This window comes from Plasmodium knowlesi, assembly GCF_000006355.2.
Source record: "Plasmodium knowlesi strain H genome assembly, chromosome: 11".
In the NCBI taxonomy this organism is placed as follows: Eukaryota; Apicomplexa; class Aconoidasida; order Haemosporida; family Plasmodiidae; genus Plasmodium; species Plasmodium knowlesi.
The window spans coordinates 1168886-1186783 of NC_011912.2; the positions used below are offsets into that span (position 1 = coordinate 1168886).

Below are 17898 nucleotides of genomic sequence, written 5' to 3' on the forward strand. Positions count from 1 at the left end.
CAAGCGAACCCTACCCCCCAAGAAGTGGTAACATTGTTGCATTGCAATCTGCATGGAACAGAGGAACAGGAGCGCAACACTCCCCTTTGGAAGAGAGAGAAAAAAAAAATGAGATGATTCGCTGAAAATGAGTAAATTGTAACAACGAAGGAGGAAAGGAAAAAAATGAGAGGAGAAGAAATTGCCCATTCGTGCGCGTGTCATTTCACTCCCAGCTCTATCGATGCGTATGCATACGCATATAAGGACAATTCACCCGGAAAAATGAAAAAATGAAATTGTTCTCCTTTTTAAAACGAAGTCACAAATATTTGAGAATACAGAGGAACGTCCACAGTGACTCATATATATGCAGGAGCAACATCAGATTTTTTCACACTATAAATTATGCGCACTTGGCGCATTTGGTCAGCAGAAAAAGAAGCAATTCAGAAGAAGTGAGTTCTCTGCATGCTCTGCTCAGCACTTTGTTGAAAGGAAGACAAAGGGAAAATAACCAGTACAGTGAAGTTAGCATTCACAAGGGGCACACGTGCCACATCGGATCAGATCAATATGAATACAAAAATCTTTTAACGAGGTGGAAAGAGCTAGTCAAGATATATATAAGCTGGTTTCCAGAAATTACGGAAGACAAATATAGGTCTAAATGTTTTTCACTACCCACCTATTTAGTCATCCATGTGGTAATCCCCGGTAGCGACACAACTGAGACAAACACATTGCAACAATTTGAAGAATTCAATTTTGACACCCTCCTAAAAAGTGTTTATGGAAAGGGGGAAGATATATCTGATGGAAACCTCCACAAATATCTTCCCAAAGAGGCAGATCACTCTCATTCCAATGCAAAAGGGGAAAACTCACCAAATGGACGTGAATCTATTAATGATGAAGGAATTCACAGTTTAGAAGAAGACAACAGGGGGGAAGATTCTAATAGTGGGAAAAATAAGTCCACCAGAAAAAAAAAAAAAAATGACAATTCGGATAATTACGATGTACACTACGTTATCGGAAGAAATGTCGACGATGCATACAATAAAATAGAAAGCGTTATAAGTAAGGTGGACTTTTCTGAACTGGGGGTACACGTGAAAGATCGAGCCAATGGAAGTAACAAATGGCAGGCATGCAGTGGAAGAAATTACTTCTTCTCCCTTAACATGCTGGATCTGAAAGATAACGAGGCAGACAGGAAAATACTAAGTCGATGTATGAGAGGAGATTTTACAGAGACAGTGGCCCCCGTAGCGAAGTCCCAACCCAGTGATGACCACCATCCCCATCCTTTTCTCTTCATCGTATACGACTATAAAACTCTAATCCACGTATTTAATAACGTCAAATTGGAAATGCCTAATATCGACAGCGTCTTCGATGTATATATTTTGAGTTCCCTATTGCAGCTCGTGCAGAGGGGGGAGAAGCTTCAAAATGTGTTCAGTGCCTATGCAGCACAGTCTGCGGGAGGTATATTGTCGACGCTGAACACTACGTCCATTTTGGAGCTACCCACTGTGGAGTTCATGAGGAAATGTCACTTTGCCATTATGCCACCCGAATTTTCGGACGTCATTTCTGGAAAATATGGTATTTTCGGGTGGGGCAAATATCAGAAGGTGAAAATAAAGTGTGAAAGAAAAAAGAAAGGAATCCGCTCTACAAAAAAAAACTCAAAGGATAACCTTGTCATTTCGGAGAGTCAATCTCATGATGATTCCACTTGCACCCTCTCCATTGCGGCACAAAAAATCAGCAGGGTGAGACAGAACCATTTCAGTTTTACTTGCGCAGACATAAAGGACCAAAGGAGCATTAAAAAATTGGCATTCGGAAATAAAAGGAGCCTCTATGAAATTACGGAGGAAGATATGATCAGCTATTGTATATCGAGAAATTGCTGCATGATGGTACTCTTCGATTTTTTGATGGACATATTTGCGAAGAATTTAAACTTGTTAAATATTTACGTCAGGATTGAGCAACCACTCATCCTATGTATTAGCGAAATTGAAAGGAGGGGCATTTTTTTAAACAAGAAGAAAATTGAGGAAATTCACCAAAGTTGTAGTAACCCCTTAGTGTATAAAGAAGAGATAGAACAGCTCTGTGAGTGTAACATCAATTTGAATTCATCCAAGCAGGTTGCATCCCTCATATATGGACACTTGCTTGATCTTACCATCAACCCTAACGTGGAGGTAGTCACTGCGATTGAAGATGAAGTGCCTCATGCAGAAAGTATAAATTATAATAATACGATTGAAGGGGACAACACGGGTAAACCGTTAAGTCACATGTGTGATGAATTTTACCATACCCAAGGGGCATTTGAGCGTGAGGGGGAAAACATAGAGGGGGACACGGGAAATCCACAGTCACAATTTTATGGAGACAGAAACAGGGGGAATACGATGAGGGAAGAGGCAAAGTTAGAGGAGAGTAACTTACTGAGAAACATCATTACGAATGGTAATTACCCCCATTTTGCGACAGAGGCATCTGTAGCCATTGGCACATCAGAAGGAACGAAGCCATTCCCCCAACTTCACAACACCATTAATGAAATGAGAAGAAGCAAAAGTTTGCAAACGAACAACAAAACGCTCAAACTAATTGTGGATGAAATTGAACGGAATGAACTTATTGCAGAAAAGGAAAAAGAAAAAATGAAGAAAATTATCAACAATGTGAAACTGTACAGAGAATCCAAGAAGCTCTTTCAGAATTATATAGAAAATTTACCCAAGTTTATACAGAAGGAGACGAATAAGATTCACTGTAACTTCAATCAGGTAGGGGCGTCTACAGGTAGGCTCTCTTGCGAGCACCCCAACTTGCAGAATATCCACTCCAGGTTCCGCTGCGCAATATCACTCAAGGGAGAGGATTCTAGCAGCGTTGAGGTAGGGAAAGACAAGCTGACGGTGGCAGAAGACCCAGACCGAGAAATTTTAACTTGTGAAATGTCCCCCCATGAAAGTACCCCTTCCGATGGCGAGAACCTCATCACCTTTGACTACAAGCAGATGGAGTTGTTCGTAATGGCGTACCTTAGCTTCGACAGACAGTTACTGAAGATGCTGCAGAGCGGCGATGTCTTCGTTGAGACGGCGAAGGTACTATTTAACACAACCCAAGTGACGAGCGAGCTAAGGAGAATGACCAAAACGGTGATCTATGGGATTTTGTACGGACAAACCGAAAATGGATTGGCCAGGAGCCTCCTGATAAGCGAAGGAATGGCAAGTAACCTAATATCGAATTTCTTTCAGGTTTTCCCCAACGTGTACAGATTTATGGAAATGCAGAAAATTCTGCTCAAGCATATGAATAGAGTGTACACGTTAGTCGGGCGCAAGAGGATAATTGAGCCCACCGTAAAAAACAAGTATCGCATAAGCATGAACACGCCGATTCAGGGGTGCGCGGCGGACATCATGAAATTCGCCTTGCTGTCTTGCTTGAGCATTATGACCCATGGGCGTGGGCGCCAGGTCGTTAGCAATTTCGGCAGTGTACATGAGCCACATAACAAGTACGACGTACACTCCATGGGCCATTGGACCCAAAGCGCACGCCTATTAGAAATAAACAACGTGAGTGCAGCCCTCCTGGAAGAAAACAAACCATTCCTGGAAGCAACCAAATTAATTTTGCAAGTGCACGATGAATTGTTATTTGAAAGCACCAGAAGAGCCACGGCCCCAATCATTAGACTCATCAGCCCCATTCTAGAAAACGCTTTTTACAATTTAATTCACTATACAAATACGTGCGATAGGTTGGTTCTTCTTTACGATTACATGCATCATAATATTTCTGTGCAGACGTATATACAGTATCTGCAGTTATCTAATAATGGGCAGACGTGGGATTCCTACTCCTATGGGCCAAATGATAGGCACTGTAATTGGTCGAACAAGTTAAATTCAATATTTGAGGAATTCAATTTTATGTTACCGATTAAGGTAGAAACGGGGGACTACTACAAAGAGTTTTCTTAATATATGTGTGTATCATTTGTGGCGGGATACCGGCTGGCAGTCTCCACGTTATTTTTTTAGCGATTCGCGCTTCTTTTTTTTTTTTTTAGAGGGGTCTCGCCAACTAGAACGATGTGCGCGTAGAATGTGCTTGAATATTTATCTACCTCTTCGCACGTGTAATCGCACAAATCGAATGGCCTGTTTGTGTGTGTGTGTGTGTTTTTTTTTTAAGTCATTTTTTGTTCCTCCTTCTTGTGGCTAATCACGCATAAAGCAACAGGAACAGCAAAAAAGAAGAAGGAGAGAAAAGAAAGAAAGAGTGCATGTTGTTATCTCTATTTGTGCAGATGTCTCTGCTGTTCCATCATGGAATTGGGGGAAATGGTTTATTTGTTCATACCTTTTATTTCTCTATATGGAAACGGATAAGTAGTGACGCCGCGGATATGGACGTACATATTTGCATATTGCTGTGCTCACTTATAACTTCGCCTTTTTAAAAAATATCCCTTATTTTTTTATTCTTGAGTACCTCTCATTTTTATCCATACATACTACAATGAATTTGTGTAAATGCCTAACAGTGACTAATGAACTTGTTTTGTTGCACAAGCGTATATGGGCTTTTTTTAAATTATAATTAAATGCAATATGTGCTAATTTTCAATAGGAAAAGTGCACCCCAGAATTATGTATACGAATGGAAAAAAATACGATCCTAGCATATGGAACCTATTCGTAGGGAGCAGTTTGTGCGACAATGCGCGCATCTTCCTACGTAGTTATGGATGAATGGGAAATGATAGACACAGTCATTTGTTTCTTACGAGTTATAATTGCAGCAAGTGGGAATTAAAAATTGGAATGTCAGAGCGGTGGAATATTACATCATTTTAGGGGGAGTTATGGCGGCGTATAGACAATGAGGACGGAGTGTGTATATAGCAGGAGTCGTCAGTAGGGGGATAGCTAAGATGAGTCCTCCATCAACGAGATAGGTAAATATTCTATTGTCGCTTATGTTATTATTTTTGTGACATATTCTTCAAAGTGTGAGCTTATCCTTTCTATATTAATCTGGTATGGACGGTCCTTCTAGCAGTACTGCCTTTTCATTTGAGCTTCGTATAATAAATAGGGGGGGATCATTATTGTATGCTTAATTTCAACGGAAAGATAAAGGCATACGAATCTATTTCTGCGCATGTACCGCCATATTCCCCCTTACCCCATGGAGCTTGGAACAATGGAATTATGAGGATGGTAATATCTATTTTTTTCCATTCTGCAAATTTCCTTTCCCACCCATAAAAGCGTATACCTATTTGTTATTAAAGTGGGACCCATGGAGCGGAATTATCTTGTGGCAGTGTATTATTTATTCTTGAAATATAGAATGCGGGGATTATATAATTAGACCATTATAAGCATTGAGTTTGGAAAATTCTCCATAATCTCCGCGAAATGTGTTTGGATCAAGTGTGAAATGCTCTATACACATGGTAAATACATTTTCTCTTCCACTTCCCTACTATACATATCGCTGAACATACAGACATTACTGTAATTTCACACACAACTTGGGCAACTTAAAAATGCTGCAAACAATATTATATCGTCGGATGTGGTTTACGTCTTTTCTTAGGCTTTCATGTAGTCACTAACCTGGTTTATATATATTTATACATTTATACTGTAACCCCTCATACTTGTTCTTCTTTACATTCTAATATACAGAAGGCAGCAAGGACAGCTAGAATCCTGAATACAATCACACGTCCCGTTCTAGTTAAATTTCTTTTTTCCAATAGAAACAACGTAAATTCAAGAAGAATCGTTTTGCTATTTTTATCATATTCCATGGCACCTTTATTAATTTGTTTACAATGACTAGAAGATGAATACTAAATAAAAAATGAAAACCTAAAACCTACACCCCTGAACCCTAAAACCCTAAAACCCTGAACCCTAAAACCCTAAAACCCTGAACCCTAAAACCCTAAAACCCTGAACCCTAAAACCCTAAAACCCTAAAACCCTAAAACCCTGAACCCTAAAACCCTAAAACCCTGAACCCTAAAACCTAAACCCTGAACCCTAAACCCTAAACCCTGAACCCTAAACCTAAACCCTGAACCCTAAACCATAAACTCTAAACCCTGAAACCTAAACCCCCGAATCCCTGAACCCCTGAACCCCTGAACCCCTGAACCCCTGAACCCCTGAACCCCTGAACCCCTGAACCCCTGAAGCCTAAACCCTGAACCCTCAACCCTGAACACTAAACCCTGAACCCTCAACCCTGAACACTAAACCCTGAACCCGGAACCCTAAACCCTGAACCCTGAACCCTGAACCCTGAACCCTGAACCCTGAACCCTGAACCCTGAGCCCTGAACCCTGAACCCTAAAACCTAAACCCTAATCCCTGAACCCTGAACCTCAAACCCTAAAGCCTGAACCTTAAATACTAAACCCTAATCGCTGAACCCTAAAAAACCCTGAACCATAAATCCTAAACCCTAAAACTTGAACCCTGAACCCTAAACCTTGAGCCATAAACCCTAAACCTAGAACCATAAACCCTGAACCCTAAACCCTAAACCCTAAACCTTGAACCATAAACCCTAAACCCTAAACCCTGAACCCTAAACCCTGAACCCTCAATCCTGAACCCTAAACCCTGAACCCTAAACCCTGAACCCTAAACTGGTAAAACCAAAACTTGTAAACCCTAAACTCGTAAAACCTAAAACATGAGCAATGGTCGAAGATTATTCGAAAGTTTCGATATAGTAAAAATTTAATTTATCCCTCCATTATTCCTTTTATTCTCGATTTTACCTGAAATAAGGAAGGGGAGCAATAAGGATAATAAAAAATGTGAGCGCACGTATGTGAAAACATATATGCAACTTTTTTTTATTCTTGTTTGTACTCAGGAATGTAGATAATTAACTCGCCTCTCTTATACACCTTTTAGGTGATGACATATAGAATGGAAGGTGTGGGGGAGAGGAGTGAATGATTCATATTGTTTTTTTCCAATGGAGGGAAAAAAAGAAAAGAATAATAATCATTAAAAAATATTATTATTTTTTAATTTACATTTGTACGAAATATAATTAATTTTGCGTGCGTGCTATTTTACAATATTTGATTTTTTTTTTTTCAAAATTAATTATTATTGATCTACATTTTTAAGAATTCCTTACATAGAATGCATTTACACATTTACCGTAAGAATAAAGAAGAAGTAAGTGCATCGTTAGGTCGAATAACAACACCCATATGCACAACATCATATATGAACATAACCTATCATAAGCATACCAAATATATAGCAAAACACCAGATACAGCAGACGTGAGAAAAAAAGAAAATGGCACCTTTTTCTTTTATAAAAGCATCCACATTAATCTTTGCATATCTATTCTTATGGTATCGAACCAATTATCAACACCAGGTATGAATAACAGAAAAAAAGAATTTATAATTTTTTGACAACTATAGGGGAAAATTTGGTGTGGGCTAAAACGTATATATATATTTATATATTATATATTATTTTGCCACACAAAATTATTATTCATATTTATTATTCATGTTTAACGGAAAAATGGGCGGAATGAAAGTGTATGGGAAGGAGGGGGGAAGGTTTCAAGTGTATAGGGTTCCGGGTTCCGGGTTTAGGGTTTAGGGTTTAGGGTTCAGGGTTTAGGGTTTAGGGTTCAGGGTTTAGGGTTCTGGGCTTAGGGTTCTGGTTTTAGGGTTCTAGGTTTAGGGTTTAGGGTTTAGGGTTTAGGGTTCTGGGTTTAGGGTTCAACGGTTTAGGGTTCATGGGTTTAGGGTTCATGGGTTTAGGGTTCATGGGTTTAGGGTTCAGGGTTTAGGGTTCAGGGTTTAGGGTTCAGGATTGAGGGTTCAGGGTTTAGGGTTCAGGGTTTAGGGTTTAGGGTTTAGGGTTTATGGGATTAAGGGTTTTGGATTCAGGGTTTAGGGTTTGGGGTTTAGGGTTTCAGGGTTTAGGGTTCAGGGTTTAGGGTTAAGGGTTTAGGGTTTAGTATGCTTTGAAGGGAAAGGAAGGAAAAAGGAAGAGGAAAAGGAAAGGGGGGATGTGGGGGGGGAAGGAAAACCTTCCCCCACCTTCCCCTTAGACTATTTCTTACATATGCATATTTTATATATATATGTATATGTATATATATATATATGTATATATATACGTTGTTATTTTTTTTTTTTTTAGGTGAGTGCATTAAGCACATTAAAGGATGATGATGATGTATCCGTTGGAAACTCAAGTAGTACATTATCCTCCTCTTCAGAAGAAGATGATATAAATAAGACGCATGATCATTTAAAGACATTACAATCAGATAGACCACATGTTCCAACAACATCAGATGTAGAGGAGAAGGAGAAGGGGGGCGATAAACATCGCCCCCCTTCTTCATCTCCTTTTACAGTTGACGGAAATGATGATGATAGTGATGATGACCTTGAGGATGATGTAGTCCTTGGTCATATTCCTCCTACGGATGACCTGTTAGAAAAAAAGGACTCGCATGACAATGAAATGGACCTATTCAATCCAACAAAGGAAAACGCACCTCCCGATAAAAAAAATGGTGCACCTCCCAATACAAGAGAAAATCGCCACTCTCAGAAGAGAAGTTTTTTCGGTAGTTTTTTCAAAAAATCACCCGGAAAAAGGGATTTAACACAGTCCGACTCCAAAAAGGATTTAACCCAGTCCGACTCCAAAAAGGATTTAACACAGTCCGACCCCAAAAAGGATTTAACCCAGTCCGATTCCAAAAAGGATTTAACCCAGTCCGACTCCAAAAAGGATTTAACCCAGTCCGACTCCAAAAAGGATTTAACACAGTCCGATTCCAAAAAGGATTTAACCCAGTCCGACTCCAAAAAGGATTTAACCCAGTCCGACTCCAAAAAGGATTTAACACAGTCCGATTCCAAAAAGGATTTAACCCAGTCCGATTCCAAAAAGGATTTAACCCAGTCCGATTCCAAAAAGGATTTAACACAATCACCTCTTAAGGGTGACGAACAAAAGTTAAAGAAAAATGAAAAAAAATCAAAGAACGAAAAGAATAAAGCTCCATGCAAAAAGAAAAAGTGTTGGCGAGATAGGTTCATTTGTAGATTATGCCGTGGGGAAGTCAAGACGCATGAGTGGATACTACTAATATTAGTTGTGCTTGTTCTATTTATGTGGATTCCAAATTTTGTAACCAACCTTTTCTACACTATTCCAGGGGGGATGCGGAACAATGCCTATTACTATATAAACTTCGCGGTCTGTATAATTGTTGGAGCAGTCCTCCTTATTGTATTATGGAAGTTCTGGAAGTCGGAGGGGGGAAGAAATTTGTCTAATAAATTATTAAAATGCCAACCTCCCCCACAAGAACAGGACAATTTGCCTATAGACAAATCTGAAACGAAATGAACAGTTAACAAAGTCCTTGGGGGAAAAAGGTGTGTGTGCGTGTGTGGAGGCGGTCACGCAAGTGAAGCATGTGCAGCTGAGTCTTGACGGAGACGTTACGTAGACGTTATACGGACACGGAGAAAACGTAACGAAGACACTATACAGACGAAACGCAAACGTGCACGCTCGACTCACCCGTGAAATAAACACAATGAAGAAAAAGTACAGTGTCCTGGATGACCAAGACCACACCAGCGATTACGACGAAGGGGTAAGGTATAGGGAATATAAAAAGAGTATTCGGAATATACAAATTAATTTTGAGCAGTGGCTTAGCGAACTTAAAGAAAACATAAACAGTTACGAAAATGATAGGCTGAAAAAAAGTGCACACACAGATTGCCCTCCAGAATTTTTTTCCAACAATAAAAAAAAAATAAACGAATTGGAAAACTTATACCAAAATGGAGTACAAACTCTGGATATAATGAAAATTCATTTTAGTCAAAATAAAACATACGTCTTGGAAATTTCCAGATATTTCAGCATTTTTGATAAATTTAAAATTCAGTTACAGAGTCTTAAGAATATGTTTGATAAAATATGCGTACACAACAGGATTAATTTTTGCACACAGAAAGATTGCTCATCTGTCGCGTACAAAAATAATGAAATAAACCACGTTATCAAGGAGAGAAGTGCTCTCCAATATTCGATCAGCGAACTGGACAATATTATTTCCATAGGCCACGAAACCAACTGGAAGTTGAAGTTACAAAATAATTCCATCACAAAGCAAATGAAAAAAATTAACTTCCTAAATGAGCAGATACCCAAGATACATAAAATTATGAAAAATATCAGGTACTATACTACCAGGCGGACAATTATCCTCGCCATTACTATTGCTTCGTTTATTGTCCTTTTTTTTATGTTAAGGTAGATTTGTGCCGGTCCCTCTTGCATCAATATTTTTGCAGGACCCAGTGGATAACACCACGTGATGGAGAACTGTACCGGGGAGGGGACTACCTTCATCTGTGGGGCTTATCACCTTTTATCAGTTATATACATATTCCTTTTTTTTTTTTGTGTGTGTGTGTTTTGATTTAAGCTACATTTTATAATTTAGAACAAAGTAGAGGAGGGGGTTCCCTTTCCAGATCAGTTATCACAGAAAAAAAGAAAAGAAAAAAATCGTCCCAATGGGGGCGCCATCTAAATGAAGCGTCATCCAAACGTTTAGTAACGGGGGGCTGCCCTTTTTCATGAACTTTTCATTCGACTGGCTCGAGTAGCTCGAATTGCTCAAGTGGCTTTTCGCTTTCGCAAAGACGACGTGGAAAAAAGTGATCAAAAAAAAAATTGTGCGCTCCTTTTTAATTGTACGATATAGTATAATTTTTAACTAATTTTTTTTTTTGTCGCCCTTTTGTGCGTCACATTCTTTTCTCAGGTGGAAAAAAATGTGTACTGATCTGGAGCTATGAAATATATGAATCCCACCTTCATTACACTCCACGGTGGAATAACTCAATTAAAGAAGAGAAAGAAACAAAAAAAAGGAGGAATTAAAAAAAAAAAAAAAAAAAACCATCAACAAAATTGGTTTCGCAAAAAAAAAAAATAAATAAAATAAAATATCCGCCTACGCCTCTATAAAATTAAGGAAAAAAAGAATGGGGATGAGCACACATAACCGTTAGTTAAGGGGAATAAAAAGAAAAGCAATAAAAAAAAAAAAAAAAAGAAAATAGAGGAAGAAAGAGGGAGCGAAGAGAAGTGCCATTTTTGCTCTTTTCACACTTTATCAGCCCATATGATTATTTATATTTTCCCCCCTTCCTCTTTGAGGAAGCACCCTTCCTTCATCTATAAGAAGAAGTGGTATATGGAAGAGAATAATTCGATGTGTCCGTCATGGAATCCGATCCGCCGATGGTGGAAGTGTCGTGGTCGTCAGGCAATGATGTGTTCAATTCACTTCTAAGGGTAGATCTTCCTCTATTTTGACCATTCCTGTTCAATCCATTCCTTCCATGTCCAAAGGAGCGGTTGTTATGTCTTCCAAAGGAGAAGAGTTGTGGTTTATACTGAAAGAAGGGGGGGGGGAAAAAAATAAAAATAAAAGAAAAGGAAAGAAATGAGAAGGAGGAAAGAAAAAGAAAAGGAATAAAAAGAAAAGGAATAAAAACAAAAGGAATAAAAACAAAAGGAATAAAAACAAAAGGAATAAAAACAAAAGGAATAAAAACAAAAGGAATAAAAAAGAAAAGGAATAAAAAAGAAAAGAAAGAAAGAGAAAGGAAAGAAAAGAGAAGGAGTTTATTAGGGTGTTCTTTACAACAGTTGTTCTGTGCTGTTTTGCTGTTTTGTTTTTTTACTGTTTTTGCTCCCCTGTTTTTGCTTACCTTATATATGAGGTACGCTATGGTTGGCAATCCAACTGTTGCTAATCCACCAGACACAGAACCAACAATACTACCACCATCGGAACCACCTTTTCCTTCCCCACCAGGAACACCATTATGATGTCCTCCCGATTCGGAAAAGGAACCACTACTTCCTGCTTGGTTTGGATTTGGATTTGGTTTGAGTCTTACTTTTGTGCATTTCAATTTTGTTAGTGCCCCATTGTCACAGTAACTCTTATTTTGATGTTCATTAAACCACTTACAATATTCCTTTTTACTTGAATCCCTCTCCCCTTCTATGCAATATTTCTGCAAAGCAGGACACGCTTTTTTAATTTGTTCTAAATGTTGATGATATGCTGAATCACACTGCTTTGGGACACTACCATTCCCTAAGTGCCTAATCAAAGTGTCATAATCCACAAAATATTCATATAATGCTTTCCTATGATAGAAGTCGTCACTACTTCTATCTAGATATATGCCCTCCCACATGTCTTCACAGTTCTTTCGAGGGGATATATCCCTCAATGCACCGTAAACTCTTTTCGCAATGGGCGAAAAGGAATTACCCGCACTCCCATGTTTCAGCAGCTCCTGCCACAACCATAGGTAGAAGAAATTAAAAGGTTCCCCGTAAAGTGTACTATCCTTCTCCTTATCTGCGTAACACCATGAATATAGAACCTTCTCTGTGCAGTCGCCCACACAGCTGTAGTCCTCCAGTACAGCCTTCAGGGCATCCTTCACGCTCTGAATTTCCGTACTTCCGCATTTCCCCTTACCTTTCCCCTCTTTACTCTCGAATTTTTCATACAACAATCTTGAGGGCAACTCTCCTAATTTCTTCCCCTATAAGTGAAATGTTAACAAAAAGAAAAAAAAAAAGAAGTGTGGAACATACATACATGAATATATATGTATATGTATATATCATGGATGCATGTCTACATATATTTTAAGGAAATTTTTACCCCTAATTCAGGTGGGCTAGTGACCTCCATTATTTCCTCCTCCGCCTGCTTCCACGCGTATAATATTTTGAAGGGGGGATGTGATGGTGGGGGATGAAACATATACATATATACATATATATGCATAATACATATTACATACATATACATATACATATATATATATATATGTCCATTATTCTACTTACTGCAATTGTTTCCTCATCCCCTTTGCACTTTAATTCCTTCGGTGCGGCAAATTCTGCATTCGTAGTTGACTTCCCATTGTTAAATGCGTTACAATATGGACTACTATCACAACTGCTCTGTAAATATGAGTGTGCTTGCTTTGCCCTCTCGAATTTCGTCTTCAACGCTTTACAGATAGGCTGCTCACTAACCCCCTCCTTCCCATTCAACTTACTGTAGTCATAATAATAGTCCCATAAATCTTTAGCCCACTTGAACATGAGCCCGCTAGTGATACCATCATAAGAAAGCGTGCATTTGTGTATACAATGGTATCCCCGCAATTGTGTGTAAACTGTACTCATAGCATTCCCAAATGTGGTGGTAAGGCTACTTAACCTACTATTTATTTGACTACCTGTCCAAAAAAATAGAAATTTACAGCGATCACTGTCGGTCAAATTGTCCCCATTTCCTAGTTCAGGTGCATGATGCCAGACTGCTGTAATTTTCTTGGCTAATTTGTCATCAATATATCCGTATATTTTCAGCGTATCATCCAAATAATATCCATTTCCGTTCATACAGCATTTTCCACTTCCACCAGGAACCGCGAAACAACTGTTCCTTTTATTTATTTCCTCATATATTTTTTGTGAGGGTAATATATTCGTGTCGCTTGCCATTTTTCCTTCTTCTACTTCTTCTTTTTTCTTCCTTTTACTTTATTTTTCTTTTTAATTTTACCTTAAAGCCTCTTCTTTTTCCACTTTTAACCTAATTATTCTACATTCCCTTAAAATCTTTCTTTTCCCTCTTTCAAAATCTTCTTTCTTTTTACTCCCTTAAGAAATCTTCTTTCTCTTAGCTCCTTTAAGGAACCTTCTTTTCCTTTCCCCTCCCTTAGAAAACCTTCTTTTTCTTCCCTTCCTTAAACAAAACCTTCCTTCCTTCATTTAAGCAGATAAGTACCAGGCCATATTGTTGTTATAATAACCTAGGAAGAACCTTCCTCCTTCTTACTTTCCATCCTTTAAGAAACCTTCTTTTTTTCTTCCCCCTCGGAAAACCCTCTTTCTTTTTTCTTATTTATTACTGTGGTGGTAGTATATATATATATTTTTATTATATTATTATATATCTTCTATGTTAAAAAAGAGGAGAAAGAAGAAAAGGAAAGAAAGGGAAAAGGATGTAAAAAAGAAAAGGGTAAAAATCTTATAGAAGGAAAGAAAAGAGAAAGAAGGAAAGGAAAGAAGGAAAATGGGGAATTTTTTTTCTTTCCTTTCCTTTCATTTCACTTCACCTCTAATTCGACCTTAGGTAATGGCATTACATATATATATATATGGTATATAGATAACTATGTATAGGTATATATACATATAAATATTATTTTTTTTTTTTCTGTGGTGGGGGCGTTATACATATGTTATATATATATACTTCCTATATATATGTATATATCTATATATATATGCATATATAGCAAATGGTTATATATTCATATAATTACAGGAGAACTAGTAGTAGTTAAGGGAAATAGAAAAATAACATTGGAAAGGCGCACAGGGAGGGAGCACTTTTTACATGCTCCCCATATATATATCGCCTTCCCCTCACCTTCTTCCCTCCTCCATAGGGTGATTCCATTCATAACAATGTTCGACTATTGAAATAACTACATCGTGCTTCCCCAGCTAGTATGTAAAACATTAGGTACAATATTTCCTTCCCCCCTAACATAGGAGTTCAAACGTACACTACATTAAAATATATTTCATCAACAAACAGAAGAATTCTTCATGTCCGTTTATATATACTATGGAGATTATATATGGGAGGAAGCATATCCTCCCTATTAGTTACTGTACATTACTACATCATACATGATAATCCCCGCTTTCTTCCCCCCCCCTTCCTATATTAGGGAAATTTTGAGCACATGATACTTCTTCATTTATTCTGTGCTTCCATTTTTTCCTTCAGACGAGGGGGGTAGCTTGTGGTAAGAAAGTTGATAAAAACATATTCCTCGTACATATGCATATATATACATACATGTATATGTATATATGTATAACTGTATATATATATATATATATATGTATATATGTATGTATGTACACGAACAGTATTATAGGTATATATATTTTGCAGTACTATGTATGTATATGCATTAGGGAAAACTGTGAATATATATTTGGAACATTATGTATACATATATTAGAACCATAATACATATTTATGTACACCTGCATTATTATAAATATATTAGAACAAATCATAGTTCCATATACTGAATTAGTAAAATAAGGAACATTAGGAGCGTGTGCACGATGAATTGAGGAATGGATTGCTCATTTGAAAAATATTCACCATCAATCACATATGCTGTATGCACCTAATAGCTATGAACTCACTGTTTCTGCATCATTCCTCCACATTTCGCCTCCATATTTTACTACGATCCCCTCACTATTATGACCCTGCACTACTGTGACCTTTCCTTACGATTTTCCACTATGACCCCCCATTACGGTGTACCACACATTATGAATAAAGAACTCCAGCACCAATTATGAATAACTTTCAGGTGAAATATATAGAAGGCCCCTATTACTTTGACGAAATCATTCCTTCCTTCCCTAACATAGAATCTATATTATACATTATATATATGTTAATACACCTACTCATTCATCCATACCCCCCTCATGTAATTCCGTGGAAAAAAAAGGAAAAAGGGCGAATTGCTCAGAATTGACTATTCACTTTTTTCCCTTCTCTCAATTTACTCCTGTTTCGACTTTTATCGGAAAACTTCTTTCCACCTTATCATATTTCTACCAAACTTACCCATCCCCCCCTCCTACATCTGTGCGCAAGGTGGTCTGTGCACACCATAATACTACATCATTACATCTACCATGTTTCATACTACATATACCATGTTTCATACTACATATACCATATTTCGTACTACATATACCATGTTTCGTATTACATATACCATGTTTCGTATTACATATACCACGTTCGGTATTACAAATAATTAATTATTCGAATGAGTCTACTATTTATAGTGCCAACTAAAATACTAATAATAATAATATGGGAATGGAGAGTAATAAACAACATGCAAAAGTATTAATAAATTGGAGTATAGGTACTTTGAAAATGGCAGGAAGGTACCTATGTACCTTCCTATTTCGGAAGGGACGTGTCCTTCCACTGAAGGCAGGTATTTGCCCCCTGCGACTGCCACCGTGCCTTATTCTTACAAAAGGTGTTGGATAATCACCATGAACATCTCTCCTTTTGGGAAAGAGACTTTCCATGGAATGGTCAAATAGACTTTCCATGGAACTGTCAGTTAAGGAGTCCGTGGAATTGTCAGTTATGCTATACATGGAACGGTCAGTTAAGCTGTCCATGGAGCGGTCAGTTAAACTATCCATGGAACTGTCCGTAAAAGTGCTATTGCCAGTAAATAAAGAACTGCAACTGCCCATAGAAGTGCTATCCATAGAACTGTTACTAGTAAATAAATAATTAGAACGGTCGCGCCTTTTTACTGCACTGAAGCGATTCTTCCCCGTGCTGCCATATGATGGATCCCTCACATCATAACCATCTGCAACACAAGGGTGGTGATCACCACGATCATACAGCTCGAATCTTCCATTTCTGCCATGTGTGGACGCATTTAATCGATGGAATAATTTTTTCTCATTGTGTTGATAAAATGGACCGTTTATTTTCTTTTTTGGTGATGGGAAGTTGTCCTTGTTGCGGTTGTTGTTTCGTTCATTAAATGGAGCGTCCATTAGTCCCTTTTTCCCTGGTAGGAAGGGATTGTTGTTGCTGCTGTTCTGTTCTCGTGATTCTATTTCCGTCTCATCATATCCTCTGAGTACTCTGCTAGTTATGACGTTAAACACATTGTGACCGCTCTTCTTATTGGATACTTTTCCAAGGTCATTCTGAAAGGAAGGAATGAGTGGGGGGATGGGGGAGGTTTGGCGCAGAGGGTGCCAATAATATTAGTAGAATACGTTAAGGGGGGTGGTTGTGAATGGAATTTCCTTATTACCTTATCCAAATAATGCGTAGCACATAGTATAAGAATACAGAGAAATAACATGGTAGGAAAAAGTGTTCCAGAGTTTGATTGTTGCGGCCTCATTCTTGAAGATCATTTAGAATTGGTCAATATTTTTACAACGGTACAGAATTTTTACTTACACGTTGTTTCCATAGGTCCCGAAGGAATGCTCACCGTATTGCGTATTCCTAAATAGTGCATGTATATTCCAATAATATATACTTCTTACAGTGCATGCGCTTTATGCATTCTATGCAGTTCATATTAAATATTTTCAAAAAATTAATTGTATACATGAAATTTTTTAGGGCATCTTCTATTTGTACTCTTCTTCCTTCATTCATAATGTTATATATAGAAACACGCTACCATGTATAGAACATTATTATTTATATAACATTACCCTATACAGAACATTACATCGTTTAAAGAACATATTATATCATGTACAGAACATGCCCATGTCCGAACATACTTCCAAATACCACGTTTACCAACATTCTATTTTTTTTTTTTAATTTTTTAGAATGTATATTATTGTAAGAGGAGGGAATAAGTACGCATGTATGGTAAAGGGAAGAAAAAGAAAAAGGAATATGTTTATTATTAATATACGAGATAAATCTAACAAACATTAAATTAGGGGAAAAAAATATAGAATAAGCATACAGGGTGAAAAAAAGGAAGAGAGAGCGCACAATACTGTTGTCGTAATATACTTACTCTTTTTACTATTGTCACCGTAGGAGAAAAATAATTCTCAGGGAAAAAATTCCTAAAGTAA

General features: G+C 37.7%; 5 protein-coding genes across 5 annotated transcripts; 3 read left to right on the forward strand and 2 right to left on the reverse strand.

Moving 5' to 3' along the window:
• Positions 1-272: 272 nt before the first annotated feature.
• PKNH_1124500 (DNA polymerase 1, putative) lies at positions 273-4010 on the forward strand (the record flags this gene model as incomplete). The annotated part of the gene is made up of 1 exon (XM_002261386.1): positions 273-4010. One exon carries the CDS (start codon positions 273-275, stop codon positions 4008-4010), a length of 3738 nt encoding a protein of 1245 aa, XP_002261422.1.
• A 3364-nt stretch (positions 4011-7374) lies between these two features.
• On the forward strand, positions 7375-9468 carry PKNH_1124600 (hypothetical protein, conserved in P.knowlesi; the record flags this gene model as incomplete). Its single annotated transcript, XM_039114136.1, has 2 exons — positions 7375-7458; positions 8242-9468. The coding sequence occupies 2 exons, from the start codon at positions 7375-7377 to the stop codon at positions 9466-9468; spliced, it is 1311 nt and encodes a 436-aa protein (XP_038969756.1).
• A 193-nt stretch (positions 9469-9661) lies between these two features.
• Positions 9662-10393, forward strand: PKNH_1124700 (conserved Plasmodium protein, unknown function; the record flags this gene model as incomplete). The annotated part of the gene is made up of 1 exon (XM_002261387.2): positions 9662-10393. The coding sequence occupies one exon, from the start codon at positions 9662-9664 to the stop codon at positions 10391-10393; it is 732 nt and encodes a 243-aa protein (XP_002261423.2).
• Positions 10394-11318: 925 nt separating this feature from the next.
• On the reverse strand, positions 11319-13692 carry PKNH_1124800 (KIR protein; the record flags this gene model as incomplete). The annotated part of the gene is made up of 4 exons (XM_039114137.1): positions 11319-11543; positions 11862-12716; positions 12839-12883; positions 13027-13692. 4 exons carry the CDS (start codon positions 13690-13692, stop codon positions 11319-11321), a joined length of 1791 nt encoding a protein of 596 aa, XP_038969757.1.
• A 2406-nt stretch (positions 13693-16098) lies between these two features.
• PKNH_1124900 (uncharacterized protein) lies at positions 16099-17195 on the reverse strand (the record flags this gene model as incomplete). The annotated part of the gene is made up of 2 exons (XM_002261389.1): positions 16099-16992; positions 17103-17195. 2 exons carry the CDS (start codon positions 17193-17195, stop codon positions 16099-16101), a joined length of 987 nt encoding a protein of 328 aa, XP_002261425.1.
• Positions 17196-17898: the final 703 nt, after the last annotated feature.